Source organism: Malaclemys terrapin, chromosome 4 (assembly GCF_027887155.1).
Source record: "Malaclemys terrapin pileata isolate rMalTer1 chromosome 4, rMalTer1.hap1, whole genome shotgun sequence".
NCBI lineage: Eukaryota > Metazoa > Chordata > Testudines > Emydidae > Malaclemys > Malaclemys terrapin.
This window is the reverse complement of record NC_071508.1, coordinates 110,107,620-110,125,988: the sequence shown is the minus strand read 5'-3', so window position 1 is coordinate 110,125,988 and position 18,369 is coordinate 110,107,620. Positions and strand designations below refer to the sequence as shown.

The 18,369-nt window shown below is 43.7% G+C and overlaps 1 protein-coding gene across 2 annotated transcripts in view; it reads right to left on the bottom strand.

Annotated features, from left to right (window-relative positions):
• Positions 1-18,121, bottom strand: part of ZNF410 (zinc finger protein 410) — a 30,608-nt gene extending 12,487 nt beyond the window's left edge. Inside the window, exons 1-8 of one of the 2 annotated variants that reach the window (XM_054027925.1) lie at positions 17,913-18,121; positions 10,458-10,645; positions 7,161-7,296; positions 6,742-6,960; positions 6,257-6,448; positions 5,020-5,179; positions 3,556-3,737; positions 297-386 (exon numbers count right to left, since the gene is read on the bottom strand). In XM_054027925.1, coding sequence (XP_053883900.1) covers positions 297-386; positions 3,556-3,737; positions 5,020-5,179; positions 6,257-6,448; positions 6,742-6,960; positions 7,161-7,296; positions 10,458-10,490 — 1,012 coding nt within the window. In that variant the 5' untranslated portion in view covers positions 10,491-10,645; positions 17,913-18,121. Of the gene's footprint in view, positions 1-296; positions 387-3,555; positions 3,738-5,019; positions 5,180-6,256; positions 6,449-6,741; positions 6,961-7,160; positions 7,297-10,457; positions 10,646-12,235; positions 12,313-17,912 lie in introns of those variants that run through there. The other variant, XM_054027924.1, reaches the window with a different exon arrangement.
• Between the last annotated feature and the right edge of the window lie 248 nt (positions 18,122-18,369).

Sequence of the window (18,369 nt, the reverse complement as noted above, 5' to 3'; positions counted from 1 at the left end):
ATAGTCTAAGTAGACTTGGTCCTGCCTTAGTACATAGGACTGAACTATATGACCTCTCAAAGTCCCTTCCAGGCCTACGGTTCTATGATCCTATAAAGACAGAGACTGGCAGTCGGTGGAGATCACAAGATACAGGACAGGACAGGTACCAGATAGAGCACATGCTGTCCATGAAGGGAGTACTTAAAAAAAAATATATATATATACCATGAAGAACAGTTCCACAGAAAATAGGGGATTTTCTACTGATAATACTGCAACACAGACATGTAGCATATAGGCCTCGTCTACCCTACCTGAGTGGACAACCAGGTGTTTCCGAAGGCTGGAGTATTCAGCAAAGGAACGACCACATCCTTGTGCTTCACACAGGAAGGGCTTTTCCCCTGTATTGGATGAAACACATGTTCTTAGACATTAAGACCTTTACTTCATTTTATCTTCCAACCTCTTGTAACATCCCTGATTTACATTCATTCCTCCCTCTTGGCCTTACATTACAGCTACCAAAGTTCACCAAAAGGCAGACTCCTTATGAATTTATTTCATGCAACCTCTTCTGTGCTGAAACTCCTCCTCCTCTAGGCTGAATGTAACTCTTCCATAGCATTTCCAGCCTATGACTCACAAAAAGAAGTCAATCAGGGCTCAGCTTGTCCATCTGTTTCTAAAAACATCTTTCCAGTATTTATGTGCCCAGAAAGTAACAAAATATTTCAGGTGTGGTTCCATAAGAACTACATAGAAACTGACTACAACCCTGGCTGCTCTGAGATGTCATGCTTATCTCTATGCAGCTCTAAAATCACATGGGCTTGATTTGTTGCCATACAATATTTCAAATCCATAGCTGAATTTTCTGATTACTATCATCTCTTAGATCTCTTTCAGCTATTACTGCTTCCTAGTTTTCTGCCTCCCACAGAATATCTGTGTTTGGGTTTATTAATCCCGAGATGTATTTGTTTTCATATTCCTAGGCTGAATCTCATTACTATTTCCTTCTCATATGTCTAATCTTTATAGATCCCTTTGTATTTCTCCAACCTCATCAGTGTTCTCATCTTCCAATTTATAATCATCTATGAATTTCATTAACCTGTTCTTAACCCTCTTCAAGGTCACTAACGAGGATGTTAAATAAAATTAGGGCAAATAGATGCCTGCAGCATCCATTAGAGAGCTGCTCACAACTCAGTACACTGCTGCTTATTATTACCCCTTAATCACAGCCCTACAGTCAGATTTCATGCTATGCGTCAGTCACTGCCAAGGCCATTTGAAATACTCCACACAAGACTAATGAGACATTGTGTCAGATGATATAAAAAAAATCCATGTATATTATATCTATCACATACCCTTCATCCAGTAATTTTGTAAATCAGTGAAAAGAGTGCTTATGTATTTAATGTGATTTCCTCTGTCTAACTCTTCTCCCATGCAATTTATTGCTTGGCTTAATAGCTATTGGGGTATTTGATATATCTGAATGAAAGGGATTCACGTAACATGTTCTGACCGGTGCTGTGGGAGTGAGAGCATGCATAAGGTTCTCATCAGCCACTTATGTAACTTTGCAATCTTGCTCAAGATAGAAATATTAGGAAGAAAAATTATTACTGATGACACCCAATCAGTGGCTCAGCATATAGTTTCATCTATAGAAATAGATGGTGGGTTTGTTTGAACACAACCACAACTTGGAACTGTCTTCATGTTTGGTACATGAGGATGGTTCCCCCAACTTCCTTAAGTCTCATTTAATTTATACCAAAGCAAATATTTGCCACTTATTGCTAGCCACTCATATTTGGGAACAACTGGTCTGAGACATTTTTTAGTTTAGATATGCTACTTTCTGCAGGGTTCTGAAGCCACAGTATACGCGACACCAGGGCCAACAAAGCTTAGCCCTCCCTGCAGAAAAAGATTAACAAAGTAGAAAACTGAATCCAAAGACAACCACAAACACACTATCACTACATATGCAAAACTTCACTATTCAGATATATCACTTTCCATTACATCCCAGCTCCCAACCTTCAACTGTATATTCTCTAGTTAGACTGTAAACTCTTCAAAGCACGGATCTTGTCTTCATAGACATCTACAAAGCACATAGCACACTGGTGCGATATAAATAAAACATGAGAGTGGAGCATGTATGTTCTGTGCTGCAGAAGTGTTTGTGGAACTATTCAAAATCTGAGCTTTCATTTTAATAAAGATGTTTTCAGCCTTTGTAGTTGTGAAAATAATTTTAAAACATTAACCGAATAAGAACTGATGCAGTGTTGTCTTCCTGAGTCTCCAGTCTCAAACAATATTCTCAGATATACAGACTGCCCCATACATTTCAGTCTATTGTTAACACTGAAACCTAAAGATTTTAGTTTAAATGTCAATGTTGGGGACTATTCAACTATTGAACATTTTAGCAGACACATCCAGATAAGCATATTATCTCAATTACACACTGCCTCCCCGCACCTTTCTAGGAATATAAAGCCCCAAATTCCCACTACCTAGCTGCCAAGATCTTCAGCTAGTCCCCCAATTTCTATGATACAGCTCTGTATTGTCAATGTAAAAATCTGCAGCATATTAAGAACTGAAAATGTGTGGCCACTTAAAAATAAATGTAATGTATATTACAACAAACAGAGGCTACAGTATGATTGAATTATTCATTTTTATATTTATGAGAAACCTTCATTTTTTATTTTAAATTTAATTGTCATAGAATTCAGGTCCAGTTGGATGCTGAGGGCCAAGCATGTAGCAGTACACCTTGGTTAGCATTAGCATTTGTGGAGCACTTTACATCATCAGAATGCTGTACTAAACATTATCATTGCTTCTTTCTATTAGACAGTTCAGCTATGGTTTTTGATCCTCTCCTCTCTCTACACATTGCCTCTGTAAACATTTCTCAACATATTTATATTTTATTTTACAAGTAGCACAGGTAATGAGGGAGCTAAATTCAAATTAATCTAGATTCTATCAGCTTTTATTTTTAGGTCTCATTTAATTTATACCAAAGCAAATATATGCCACCGCTTGAATCAGGCACTAGTCCAGTTTGGACTGTATATCTAAACACCCAGCAGCAAGGACATGCAGCTAGGTCAGGAGTCACTTTGCACAAGTATCTCAACCTATTTTGCCTCGTCACTCATAAGAATTTAGAATGACTTCTCCAAAAACCCTTAAAAGCCAGTTTTCAGTTATCATTCACCTGGGAACCACAGTCTTCTGAGAATTTAAAAAGGTCCTGGGACTGATTTAGGAAGGAAAACATAGTTTGGCTAAGCGACAACTAAAAGAGGAACATGATAAAACTATACAGCATCTGAAGGGTGTAAACTCCAAGAAGAGAGAGGAATTATGTAGGGTACTGCACAGGTAAACAGCTGGTTAATCACATTGATAAATAATTGTAAATTGGAAGCTGAGGACACCAATGAAGGTGCATATGGACACTGCTCTCCCTGGACCATTTCTTGGGGAGTGTTTCCTGAATAAAGAAGATCTGAGATTTAAACGCACCAGTGTGAATCCGCAGGTGGTTCTTCAGATTCCCAGCCGTTGTGAACTGCTTCCCACAGCCCACCTCAGTGCAGACAAATGGTTTCTCACCATTGTGAGTTCGCATGTGCACCTTCAGCCTTTGCAGGACATAGAAGCTTTTCCCACAGCCTTCTGCTGGGCAGGTGAAGGAACGATCATTCCTGAGAGGCAACAAAAGAACTACAGCAACGGGTTACGAAACAATATATTTTCTCAGGGACATTCAACTCTGTTGCCACACCTGTTTTTTAAATAAGGTTTCTACCTTTTACTCGCTTTTCAACTGAAATGAATTGAGGTACAAGGAAATTAAGTGACCTAACCAGGTAAGTGGCTTAAATCTGTATTTAACTAGATTACTCATCAAGGAGCTTCTACCACATAGTCAGAAGTTGTAAAATCTATTGGAAAAAGAAAACAGAAAATAAATCTAAGCCTCTTTGGCTTATATCACAGGTTTTTTGCAACCTCAACTTTGTTCGGGATGGATGACCTCGTGCAAGGCAACAAAATGCACAGATGTGATAACATTCCCCTATATACCAGTGTAGCAACACCCTTACTATAGCTGGGAGTGGGATAGGAGTGCTACATGTACATGAGATGGGGAAGCTAACATTGTCCAGCACACAGGATATTTTAGATTAAAGGATAGCTCCACTTTAAAATATTATTAACGACCAGCAGGAAGAGCCTAAATCTGGCTTACCTTTTTCAATTTATGTGGCATATAGATTAATCTAACACATACATTCACACTGCTCTAGTTTCTGAGGGGAGAGCCAAATTTAGAGATAGGCAAACAGTTACTACTTCTTTCAATTTCTCTATTTTGTTAAGTTAATATGAATGCCCGAGTCTTTTCTTTCTTGGGATAGGTGTGAATATAAGAGAAACAGTGCCATGGTGAGGAGGCTCAAAATCCAACAATCCTGTTTTCCTGACTTTGAGATTGGGCTGCAATATGCATTTAAATCCACCTTCTGTGTGTGTTCCCTTCCACCAAAAAAAAAAAAAAAATTCAATATTTTTCCAGAAATACTTGGGCCAGTTCCAACCTATTCAGCAGCACTTTTTTATTTCATTTTCAAGTTTACATTAATAACAGTGTTTTCTATGAACTAGGAGTTTTTTTGTAAAGATGTCAACTTTCCCTAAGCCACAGTGCATTTCATGGAGGACAAAGGGAATTTTCAAAATAAATTTTTTTCTGCACTGTATTCCCTCCTAGCCAGGCTGAGAGCGTGCAGCAGGTGTGCTGACCATAACCCTTGTTAGTGAGACCATTCAGCAGCTAAATCTGGGTTTTACTCAATTTTGAGTTTCCTGTTGCCCTTTAGCTTTGAAGAAAGATTTTACACAATGGGAATTAATAACGATGTTTTGTATAAAGACCAGGAATTTCTGCAAGGTCACAATAGCAGAGATCTCTGCTCTACTCACCTGTGAGTTTTTAAATGATATTTGAAGTGGGCTGGCCACACAAATGTCCGATCACAGCCCTCAACTGTGCACTTCAGCTTCTTCTCTACGCGGGACAGGTGAGGGATGGGGCTGGAATCTTTTGGCTGCCCATCTCCTGAGCAAAGATGAACACTTTCACCTAGAACAGAACAGAAAACACTGTCAAAGTCCACAGAGGAGATGGATTACTGGAGGAAAGAGACAGGATAACCCCTAGTATAATCTAGTCCTACAAACTAGATATTGCTACCCAGCCCATTGCAGGGACCACATACATATCTACCTACCTTCCAGGTCTATAAACTATTCCCAGCAAGATACCATATCATATCAGCTGCCTCCAGATCAGAATAATGATAGGGAGTGTGTAATGCTGAGAGATCAGAGGCCATAAATATCAACTAAATAGTAATATTAGGTTACTTCAACTATTCAAATATTAAATAGTCAAATGTCACCTCTGGATTCAGTCAGGATAAGCAATTTCTCAACACCTTAAATGATGACTTCTTGGAACAGCTAATTCTAGAGCACAGAAGAGGACTTAATTGACTTAATTATTTCAAGATATAATTGTAGTTGAGCCATTAAGTGATCACAATATAATTAATAGTTCAAACAGGTATCCCTCAGAAAACTGAATACCAAACCTAGGTAAGCCACTAGAAAGGCACATAAAATAAAGCAGGCAATATGAAAAATGGACATTATGAGGATTAAAAGGTAGTTTGAAGAGCAAACAGCTGTAGACAAAAAGAAACAACAAAAGATTCTTTAAGCAGATCAGAAGCAGGAAGCCTGCAAGAGAATTGGTGGGTCAACTGGATTACCAAGGAACGAAGGAAGCAATTAAGGAGGTAAGAACATTGCAAAGAAATTAAATGATTGTCTTGCATCAGTCTTCACCACAGAAGATTTTGGGGAGATACCTTCGGGGGAGGTATTACAGTTGAAGAACCCCTTTGAACTCAAACTACTGAACATATTTTCTTAGAAAATTAAATCTGTATGTTTTCAGCCCTAAGAAATACTGAAACCTTGCTTTAACAGAAAACCTCAATACAGCCTTAACTATAGAGATGCTAACAATGCCTCTATAATGATTTTGTCTATTTAGAAACTATCCTGCAATCAGATAGGATAAACATCTAAAGCTACAGCCAGTTGCCTTTCACAGAAGGTTAAATCTTTAAGATAGTAACAGCACATCGCCTACCATTATTGCTTGCTTTGGCGTTCTTTGCGAGCTGTGCTCGAGTGGCAGCAATCAAACTGTCATGGGCCAATTCCTGCACTCGTAGAAACCATGGGGTACTGCTGTCCGTGCTGTCATGGGAGAGAAAGTCATTCCCAGAATCCTCTGCTTCATCCTGAACAAACACCAGGTGCTCTGCTGGACAGCCCAGGCCTGGAAGAGAAGCAGCTCCATGAGACAGAAAGACAGTAAATGAGAGGGGACTCTCTTGCTTCTCAGAGTCTAATATCCATGGTACAGACATAATAGCTGCACTAAGTCTCCACAGACCTCTGTATTGTAGGAAGCTGCTGATTGTTACATGCTCCTGAATAATATCCACTAACACCCAGAAAATTTCATATTTCCCCATTATAAGCAGCTGGGACAAAGATCCATTTGTATCTTCTGCATTCTACTGTCTGAAACAGATCCAGCCAGATGACGACAACAGGAAGGGGAATTACCTGCTCTTGTTAGGTTGAGGAGAATAAAGGAGGTGCTGTCACTGGGCTGGAGGTCTTGCAATAAACTGGAAGGTTCTGGACTTGACAGGAGCTCAGGTGGTTTCTGTACAGTTTGTGCCCTTGTCTCCTCGCCGTCAGGGCCTACATTTATCTGAAGGCTTCTCAAGACAGCAGATGAAGGAACATCTTTGGAGGAGTTAGTGTGACTTGGAGAATCATCTAGTGAAGAGAATGAGATCACAGACCTCTAAGTAGCAAAGCTCCACCATTAATGAAAAAGTCCTAATAACTCTTCTGAACCTATCCCTCCACCACCAGGATCCCTTTTCAGCAAGAGGTAGGGAGAACATGCTGTAGTGGCACAGTAGAGACAGCTATATAAATAGCACTCCCACACAAACCTGTACCATAGATTTTACCTGGCAACATCAGTCTGTTGCATTCTGAGGTCTCAGTAACAGGAAGGAGGGAGAGACAGGTGATGCTTTTAGGTTCTGATTCCACCAGCCCCCGCCCCAGTGGAATAGATGTGTTCTGAACAAACTGAACCAGCAGCTGAAAAAGAGAGGATCTTGAAAATAGGATTCAGCAGTGAGCAAACCAGTTTATAGCACAAGGTTCCAATGAGATAACAAAAGACATTGAGTTAGGCTTCCTCTACCTTGTAATACACACAGAACCCAATCCAACATTCCTTGAAGTCAATGAAAGTCTTCCCACTTACTTCAATGGGAGCTGGATTGAGCCCATAATTGAAAATATTACCATTTATGGATGACATCCCCAATTATTTCATGAGATTGATAATCTTGATTTTTCTTTAGAAATTCAATAAGACAGACATCATTACTACCTTTAGTGAGCTAGGCTATTATTAAGGGTGCACATTACTTGCCATTATAACCCTCACTTTCTGTCCCTTATCACTGTCAAGCTCTAATCTTTCAATCCAAAATTTTTCACGTTTAATCTCTGGCTCAAATTGATTTAACAACAAATTTTTTTTAAATTGAAAATGGATCAGCCCTTTTCAAGAATGTAGGAAGTAAAACAGTAGGGAGCGCTGTCAATATAAAAAAATATTATTGGATAACCCTAGTGTGTCAAGGGTTTGGAGCAGGAACCAAAAATTTGACAAGAAACTAATCACGAAGTCAGTGCCGCTCCAGGAAGTGCCACGGCCCCTGGGGGACAGAGGGCTCCGCGTGCACTGCCCTCGGCGCACCTCCAGGTACCTCCCCCAAAGCTCCCATTGGCCATGGTTCCCCGTTCCCGGCCAATGAGAGCTACGGGCGGCGGTGCCTGGAGGCAAGGGCAATGCACAGAACCCTCCGCCTGGGGGCCGCAGGGAAGTGATGCTGGCCCCTTCTGAGAGCGGCATGGGGCCCACCGCGCCACGGGGGGCAATCCTGCGGGCCAGATCCAAAGCCCTGAGGGGCTGGATCCGGCCCGCAGGCCGTAGTTTGCCCACCCCTGCCCTAGGCAGTTTGCATATACTGGTTCAGGATGGGTTTTCCAGACATTATGAAGCAAAGAAAAAGTTTCTGATATAAAAGAATGAGCTTGAACTGACTTGTGGAATTCTTTCGGATCCAGCAAATGGACAGGACCTTCTGTCCAATGGGGCCCCAACCAATGTGGAAGGGTTGGAATGTCTTTGGCCTATTTGAGCCCCAGGAGACTGATGGACGACTCCGGATATGGTTAGTGTATTTAAATCTACTTATCGTTTTTATTACATTTTCTTTATAATGCTTTTATCTTAAGAATAAAATTGCTTGCTTAGAAAGAGCTGTGTGGTAACTTGTAACTGCTGGCAATACATATATTCATAGCCCTCAGAGAGAAAGCAAAGCGAGGTTCTGGCCTTTAGGCAGACTGGCTTGTTGGGGATATCACAGTGTAAGGCAGGGAGCTGTGCAGCCTTAAAACCCTTGGTCAGAGGGAATGGGACATGGATCCCTATCCAGAGACAGGCGATGGATGAAGACCATTCTGGCCGTTCCTGGAGTGGGGGCAGGGGAAAATACAGGTGCAGTTACGCTGAAACTGTGACAGTAGTCACTATTGTGGGTGCCTCATTTCCTGTGTACCCAAAATTACACACTCTGGGCTTGACTTTCAGAAGTGATGGGCACTCACAAATCCAAATGAAGTCAATGGGAGCTGCCAGTGTTTTAAACCTCTGAAAAATTAGGTCCTAGGCATCTTAAGTTGAGCATTATATTATACCCAAAATTAGTGGACCCTTGAAATTTCAGGCCCTAACTTATCTGTACTCAGTTCCCCTACCTCCCTACGATATTATGAAGATAATTTAAGTTGGTGTGGCACTCAGATGGCCATACGCAAGATGAACTGAGCCAGAATCCATAACCCAATTTAATAGATCACCAATTCTTATTAGTTATAATACAAGTAACATCCAGAAGCCTCAATCAAAATTGGGGACCATTTTGCCAAGTGCTCTATAAACACACATTAAAATATTCCCTCTCCTGAGATCTTACTTTTTAGATTAAGACAAGATGCAACAACAGGGTGTGGTTAACAGACTTACATTGCTAGATAGCTTAGTCATTCAAAGTTATTGGGATGGTTGTTTAAAGATTAAATATGAAATATTAAATTATATCCATAGTCCCTACTGCAAACTGCCTTGCTATGAAATATATATTAACATAATGAAATGTGGCCTGGCTTCTCATATAGAGATACGTTTAAAAAAAAGAAAAAAAGGTTTCCTCCCCCTACAAGGTGGCTTTGGTTCAAACCATCCGTCCACATGTACTAACATTAGGCCATTAAACGTGACCAAAAGCAACAGCAGAAAGTCTCTCCTAGAACAGGGAGTCTCTTAGTTTTCCCCAGCATAATGATATCAAACCGGTATGCAAAACCAATAGGATAAAAGCAGGAGGCAAAGGGTAAGAATAACAAATCTCTCTTATTACAAACATTCTCAAAGAGATGATCTTAAACAACACAATGGCTTTTTTATTTAAATCCTTTCTCCCAAACATTATTAAATTGACCCCCTTCCACCTCCACCACAAACAATCCAAAGCTAGGCAAACATTTCCGTAAAGTTGTCACATCTTAATAGAGAAATAGTCTCAGGGACACCTCCCTTCCCATTCACAATCACATAATATCCCTGTGACAATGACAGCGATTGAGCGCATGGAAAAGTCACATTAAGAAGCTATGTAATGCTTTTTTAGTTTCTTTTAATGCAATTTTGCAGCTGGAATGAAAGGGGAGCCACAAGCACCATGTGAACAGCCAGCTGTCTGTCAACAAAGATTTGGGAACTTTAGGAATAATCCAAACCCCCAGAATCTAGTAGTGTCACTCTGGTAGGAGGGAAAGAAGTTGGTACAAGGATTAAAAAAAAAAAAAAGGGGGGGGGGAGAATATATTTTCTCACCCACCGTTATTTTATTCAAAAATGGCTGATGAGACTTTGCTCAAACTAAAATATATCTCCAAAAAGTCAATATTGTACAATATTATAAACCACTGAAAATAATGTCTGATTACAAGAGAAAATATTCTGCAATCTTAAATATATGAGGTGCTATCATTATCTGCTATGTTTAGGTAGTTTTGAGGAATTACTATCTAAATGGCAAACTACATCTTCTGCTGAACTTAAGAGTTGGACCATGAAACAGAAACCAAGTCAGGAATTAACCCAGTTCTGACCTGCTTACCTCTGGTTTGGATTCTAACTCATCCGATAACATTGATTCAAGTTTCCGATTCCCGTAGCTGTTCTGGGCAAGGCACAAGTTTAGAATTCAGAGTGAACAGTCCCCTCTGATTATTCTCATAGTCTCCTAGACTTAAAGCAGTGCAGTCTTCCTGCAAGAAGCTGTGCTAGGCAGATATTCAATTTAACCTAAAATAAATAAGAGAATGGAAGTGTAAACAGCTGAGACTTATCACTCATGAATCAAAGTCAAAAAATGTATAGGTATTGTTAAGGAGTACAAAATTCCTGTCAATATGGATGGTCTCTCGCAGTTCTGTCTTTTACCCATCTTGGTGTTTATAGTACTATCACAATGGTATCGGAATGCTAACAAAACAGACTAAAGCCTAATTCAATTTTAAAAAACTAGTCTCTATGCCTCCCTTTTACTATCTAATTTAAGGCTACACAGAATTAAAAAAGCAGTACTTTCTGTTGCTTATATACAGAGAAGCATTCCCGGGCCATTCTTCAGGGGCTGTTGAGAACATCTGGGCTTATTCAGATTGTTGGTGAAATGAAATTCCATAATCAAGAAACTCTGCCCACCTGTTCCCAAAAAGTCATCTGTTTTCTGATTGTCAAAAAGTCCCTAATATTCACAGATGTTTTGATTTATTTTCACCTCAGTTCTCATACACACTGCACCTATAAATTAATCATGCTATTTTTTCTACAGATTAGGAAGGAAGCTAGATATATTTTTGTTCCCATTTCTGGAAAGTGCTCAGATACTAGTGATAGGAATCAGCAAGAAAATATTATCTCCAGTTCTCCTGCTCCATCAATATTACAGCTTCCTGCAAGACCTAAAAACATAACGGTCTGAAAAAACACAAGTTCCCATTCTAGGTTGGATCAGCACAGAAATTATCATAGAGCTCTCCTGTAGGACTCCCCATGGGTTGTCTGTCCAGATGTATGATGCTCTAGGCAGAGGCCATGTCTTGTACTAACTGTACAGTGACAAGCCCACTCTGAACTTAATAAGTAAATAATCATAATAAATAAAAACAGGAATTAAAGCTTCAAGGGGGCTCCTGGTACTTTGTTCATGTTCTAAGATCCCCTTTGCCTTTCAAACTGCAGACTTGGCTGAGTCATTCATTGGTCAGTGGCAATCACACCCAGTGAAATAAGCTACTACCTAAGGGATGCAGGGACCAACCAAGTTGCACTGGTTAAGTTACAGGAGCGAAGAAGCCCGGGTCCCTACTGCCGCTCTGCAGCCCTTCCAAAGCGGTCTGAGATTTCATTATGACCCTTCCTGGCATCAGTGTTACACACACCAGCACCACAGCCAGTCTCACAGCCCAGAGCAGCTGGCGGGCGAAATAAGCCAACGCCATGAAGACAGACAGGTGGGCAGCGACAGGCCGGGAGAGCCCGAGGCCAGGCCGGACGGAACCGAGGGAGGCCCCACGACCCAAAGGCACAGCTGGGTGGCCGGGAATGGGGAGCTCCCGGCACACACGCACTCCCACCCCGCCCCCACCGGGGCAGGCTCCCCCTCAGCGCGGCTGCCTGCCGGGTGTGTTCCCCTCTGAGCCCCCAAGCCCCAGCTTCAGCCCCGCGGGGGGGGGTCCAGCCCCCGAGCAAGGGGAGGGACCAGTACCGCCCCGCGCGAGCCCCCGGGTTCGGAGGAGCAGCAGAGCCCCGGGGAAGGGATTGATCCGCGTGAACTCCCCCCCAATTTAGGACCCCCCACCCCCTTCTGACTCCCCCCACAATTCTTACCGGCATCTCAGAACCGCACGGATGTGACGCGAGCCCTCACCGGAAATGCCAAGGCGTTCCGCAGCTCTATGGTTTGGGCGATTTTCCAGGCAGGCTAAGGCCTTAATTCTATGACCGGGGGCGAGGTACCACATCCGGTTCCGGTTTCCAACTGGGCGGGAGAAAGGGAGCCGAGGATGGGAGCCTAGAGCCCCGTAGCTCTGGCGCTGGGTCAGCCCCTCTCCTACGGGGGAATCGCATCGCCCCCGTGACCCAGAACGCACCCCGGGCGCGGCTGTGGTGCTGCCTATACCAAGAATGCCGCTGTCGGTGGGACCGTTAACCCTGTTCCTGCTGCCGTGGTCTCCCTGCCCCTCCACTCTGGGGTTGCCAATTTTCTGATTGCAGAAAACCGAACACCCAGGCCCTGCTCGCGCTCATTCCATTCCCCCTCCCTCTGTGGCTCGCTCATTTTCACTGGGCTAGGAGTGCAGGGGATTGGTGTGCAAAAGGGGTCAGGATTCTGGCTGGGGATCTAGGCTCTGGGGTGGGGCCAGGGATGAGGGGTTTGGGGTGCAGGAGGGGGCTCTGGGCTGGGGTTGAAGTTTGGGAGGGAGTGTGGGCTCTGGGAGGAAGTTTGGGGGCAGGCTCCGGGAGAGGACTCAGGGCTGGGGCAGGGGGTTCAGGTTCCAGATGGTGCTAACCTTAGGCAGCTCCCAGAAGCGGCCAGCATTGGAGCCAAAGGGGCTATAGGGGGCTCTGCACACTGCCCATGCCCATGGGCCTTGCCCCCACAGCTCCCATTAGCTGGGAAGCTGCAGAGCCAGTGCTCAGGGTGGGAGCAGTGTGTGGTGCCCCCGTAGCCACCCCTGCGCCTATGAACTGAATATGCTGGCCGCTTCTGGGAGCTGCGCAAAGCCAGGGCTGGCAGGGAGTCTGCCTTAGCCCCGCTGCGCTGCTGACCAGATTTTTAACAGCCCAGTCAGCAGTGCTCACGGGAGATGCCAGAATCCCTTTTCCACTGGGCATTCTGGTTGAAAACCGGAGGCCTGGCAACCCTACCTGGGGCCAGCCCAGGTTCTGCGGCCACCTTCTCAGCCTGGTTCGGGTAGCCCAGCCCAGATCCCTCCTGCTCCGCGTGGCCTGGGAAATGGGCTGCCTGCACCCAGCCTGCTCTGCGGGAACTCTGCTGCCAAATCTGTCCCAGCGCTCTTCACCAGCCTGTCAGACAGTGTCCCAGACAGCTCCAGTGTATGACAGTCATGAGTCCCAACCCCCAAAATCATGAGCTGCTTACAAATAATACAAGATGGGTTTTTTATTTACATTGTTCTTTAGAGCTCCCATCTTCCAGTTTTTCTCTGTAACCAGGAGGGCTAGAGGCTCAGGGTTGGGTGGTTTGTTTTGTTTAAATTAAAGCTGAGATTCTCATAATCACGTGACTCCAGAAGCAGAGGCTTTAAGAAAGTCACCCAATATCACAAGACTCATGATAAACACACCTGCTAGAAACACCGAAGGACCCAAAACTTAGTCTCTTCTCTTCTGCCACCCCCAACCCAGTTTGTCATTTCTGTGCTTGCAATCTTCTCCGTTACTCAACTTGCTCCCCTTCAGGCCATCCAAAATAGTGCTGGTGCCTTGTTCATAAGTTTATACTGCTCCAAGCAGTCTTATCCGTACCAGTGACTGCTGCCTGTAACCAATATTATCTCATTGTTTCTTTGTACTCTCCATTCTGTTTGTATCCATTTACTATCTCTTATACTTAGATTGGGGAAGGGGCTGTCTTTTTCTGTGTTTGTACAATGCCTAGCACAAAGGCCTGGTTTATGAATAGGGCTCCTAGGCACTACAGTAATACAAATAATGAATAGTAATACCACTAGCACCAGTGCCTGATGGGAGAACTGTCCAAGCTGGAAGTCTCCTGTATGCCTTTCTACTAAAGGAAGAAATGTCCCTGTTGAGGACTCCCCCTCTGTTGGACGGAGAAAGCCTGCTGCTTCCCTCTATCCCTCCCTTCCAGTAGGATACATTTTTGTGTTTAGCAGCTACTACTTGATATGCATCACAGTCTTTAATATATTAATCCTCACCACACCGCTGGGAGGTAGGGAAGTACTATTATCCCTGTTTTACAGATGAGAAACTGCCCAAGGTGTCACAGGAAGACTGCAGCAGGATAGAGAATTTAAACTGGGTCTCCTGAATCCCAGGTTGGTACTCTAACTACTGGACCATTCTTCCTCTCATCATACAGTACATAATCTTTTATGATGGAATGTCATTTCACCACATATTAACACACATGAAACCACAAATTGTTGCGCTCCCATTCCTATTTTGATCTGCCTTCACCACTAGTGCTGAGCCAGTACTTGCAGTGAGCAAATCACAGAAACCTGTGGTTTTACAGCAGCTCACCAAATTAGGGTTATTGAGCCAGTGAACTCAAAAATGCACGTCTTCACACAGCCCTATGAAGCTAGAGTGGATGAGCAGATAACCTTGCAAAGGCTCGTAACTTAGCTTTTGCCCAGCAAGTTAGAGGTACTGAATATGAAACCTCATAGAAACGTGCATATTGCCATTAGCCCAGTAATACAGAGTTTATGAAACAATGGCCCTTGTAGCCTTGACACTAGCTCAGCATGCTAATGCTGTAGAACTACCAATCTCAAAGAGGCTGAGCCTTATCAACAAGCTTCACATGCTGAGTTACTGATCTTGTGGACACCTGTGCCTTGACATCAGCCCAACATGCTAGAAGTGTGAATTCACTGGCTCAGCAAAAACAATCTATCTTGACACCAGATCAATGAGCTATAGGAAATGAATCAGTAACTCACAAAGGCCTGTCCACTAACATCAAGCAACTGAGCTAAATATACTGAGCTAGGGCCTCACAGAGCTTTTCACCTGTCATCATTCCAGCAATCTGTAGTTGCTAAGTCAGTAACCCTCACAGAAGCCTCTGACCCAAAATCAGCCCAATCAGTGGAGCTGAGGCAGTGACCCTCCTGGTTGATGTCAAGAACCAAGAGCTCTCAGAAAGCTGTGCTTTATCAGACCAGCAAGTTACAGATCTTGAGTCAGTAACTTTAGAGAGTTTTCTGCCTTGATATACTAGACAGCTAGAGGGACTGGGACAGTTAGCTCACCAAGGAATGGGCCTCGACAGACATGGAGAAAGCTAGAGATGCTGCCCCATCATATCACAGAAGTCCGAGCCTTGATATTAGCCCATCAAACAGTAGCTTTTGAGCCAGTGACCTTACCTCCCAGAGACCTGCCCCTTTACATCAGACCAGCAAGCTGGAGGTGTTCAGTTAAATAGCCTGAGACTTAACATCATCTTAGTAAACTAGAGTTGCTGAGTAAGTGGCCATGTAACAGCCTATCCTTTGACATCATGCCAACACAGTAGTAACCAGCATCCCACTCAGTAACCTCACACACACCTTTGCCTTCACATCAGCCCAGCAGTCTAAAGGAGCTGAGCCAACAAGTTCATAAAGCTTTCTGCTTTGATACTATTACATCAAGATACTATTACACCAAGACTGACATTTTGGTCAATTAATTAGTAACCTTACAAAGACCTGTGGCTTGACATCAACCCAGCAATCTAGAGTTGTTGAGCAGATATTAAAATAAGTGGGAGTGTGTGGGAGCACAGTTTCCCTTCTGATAAAATTAGAGGGAGAATCCATTCTTATCCTGCTCCAGAGCTGTCTACCTGCCTACCACTTCACTGGCTAGGGAACTGAGAACTCATCTGGTAGAAGAATCTGCATTGTGAACAGCGTGAAGAGCTGGTGCCTGGCTGAGTATTTTATGGGGCTCCAAGTCTTTCCTGTGAATACATGGAATACCTCCAGTACCCAATGAGACATTAATTATTCATATTGGGAGTTCCATATCTGACATCTTTCTTCTACAGGAAGATCTGTCCCTCTGGTGGTTCCCCCTACAATCCAGATAAAATAAGAGACTCAGCCACATCTCCTCCATAACCTACATTTCAGGACAAACAGCCAAGTACTGACAGTTCCTTCTCCCCTCCTGGCATGCCATTGACGATTGTGTGAATTAAAAAGATGGTTAGGAGATACATTTTAAGTTCTGTTTCTGGGATCAGTGAGGAGCTAGTAGTACTTGATACACTCAGTTTTGAGTGTGATTGGTCAATATAAATATGTAAATGATATAAAAAGCTATGTTAAAAGAATGGTAAGTCTGTAAAGTCTAGCACCTAAAAGTTAGAGAATGTCAGAGATAAGGTTCCTCATGCAGAAGACAGATTCCATTCCCCTTTATGAGTTCTATTGTAGTTCCCATCCCTCCAATATGGGTGTGATGACAGGTTCTTTACCAACTTACCTCCCTGAACTCTATGACTTTATAATTCCCTTTCTCCCTCTGCTAGACCTGATGGCATTCCACCCAAGCTGGAACAAGTGAGCACTGACCCCACATCAACTGTTCTTAAAAGTGTGGGCATCAGGCAGACTACGAACAGAATGGAAAAATGGCATCATAGTGTCCCTGTACAAAGGTAAAGGATCTTGCACTGAGTGTTGCAATTACAGACTGATCTCATTGCTATCAATCTCTGGAAAGATCTTAGCTAACTTTCTGCTTGGTAGGATGCAGCCTCTTCTTAAAAGGCAACATTATCCATCCACAGCAACAGGTTTCACTGCTGGACAGTTGACAGTGAATGCTGTCTTTACACTCCAGCTTCTGGCTGAGCTGCACTGAGAATTTACTGGCCCACTTCTCGTGGCATATATCAACATCAAAGTAGCTTATTATTTGGCTGACAGGTCAGCAATTTGGCTTACACTGAGAGTTGGCGTCCCAGATGTTCTGATAAATCTGGTGCACAATCTTCACATCGGTACTGGTGCAAGAGTGTGCGTTGGTTCACAGCTTTCACCATGTTTCTACACAACTTCAGATATGTGGCAGGGATGTATTCTTGCCCCAGCACTGTTCTGTCAAGCTTTTGACTGGACATTAGGACTTGCCACACCAAACATCAGAATCAAGGTTGATCAAAAAGTCTTCACTGACCAAGACTATGAAGATGGTGTTGTCCTGCCTGTTGTGAAGCAAGAGAATTTCAGCCCTGTCTTTCAAGGTTTCCAAGATGCTTCCCACACTATGGGGTTGAACATCTCATGCAGAAGACTGAGGTCCACAACTTCGGAGCTGAACCACTAGAACCCCTGGTGCACGTGCGGTCGAGCACGTAACTAGGCTGCAAGCAGAGTTCAAATGGTTGCAGTAAACCTGATGTCCTCAGATTAATTGGTCTTAATACTTCCTGCATGAAGTCCATGTCTTGCTTATGGGAACAAAAATGTCTCTGCACTGAGACAAACTTTAGGATCTAACCTGTGTTCCACCTGTATTGCTACATGGGTCAGAAACCTGGACTCTCTTACAAGTATACTTGGACCAGTTAGATGCATTCTATATGCTCTGTCAGCACCAAATCTTGAGCATAAAGTGGTTCAATTTTGTGCAAAATGCCATAACCTCACAGATATCTGGCCTTCCTTCAATCACTCACTACATTCAAAAGCAGCATTGCATGCTCTTCCATCATGTCTCCCAGCTGAACAAAGACACCCAAGCACACCATGCTTTCCTTCGATGCGCAAAGGGGTTCATACCTTAACCCTACCTGGCATTGCCTGTGGGGCTGCCCCAGAGATTCATGGATTTGCAGGATTGAGCGAGCCAGACCTGGGAATCTCACTGCGATGCCTGCTATGATGCCATCAGCCCTGGTTGTTCTGGCTGGCGTGCAGGTCCACAGTGGACTGTGCAAGTCTGATGATCTCTCCCCCTCAAGACCTGATTCTGGAGGGAGTTAGCCTGTCCCCCTCCCCACAGGTGGGCTTGGTGGTATGTTCCATCCTCCCCCACAGCTCAGTCTAGAGGTAGGGTCCATTTCCCACTCTGAGAGAGGTGGTAGGTTCCTTCCTCCCCATTCCTAGATCAGTGGTAGCATCCACAATCCGCAGAGCTGGGTCTAGACGAGGTGCCAACCCCCTCTTCGAGTTAATTGGTAGGATCCATTCTTCCCCACCCCCTCGAGGTCGGTGGTAAGCACCATCCTCCCCCGCGGCCGGGTGCAG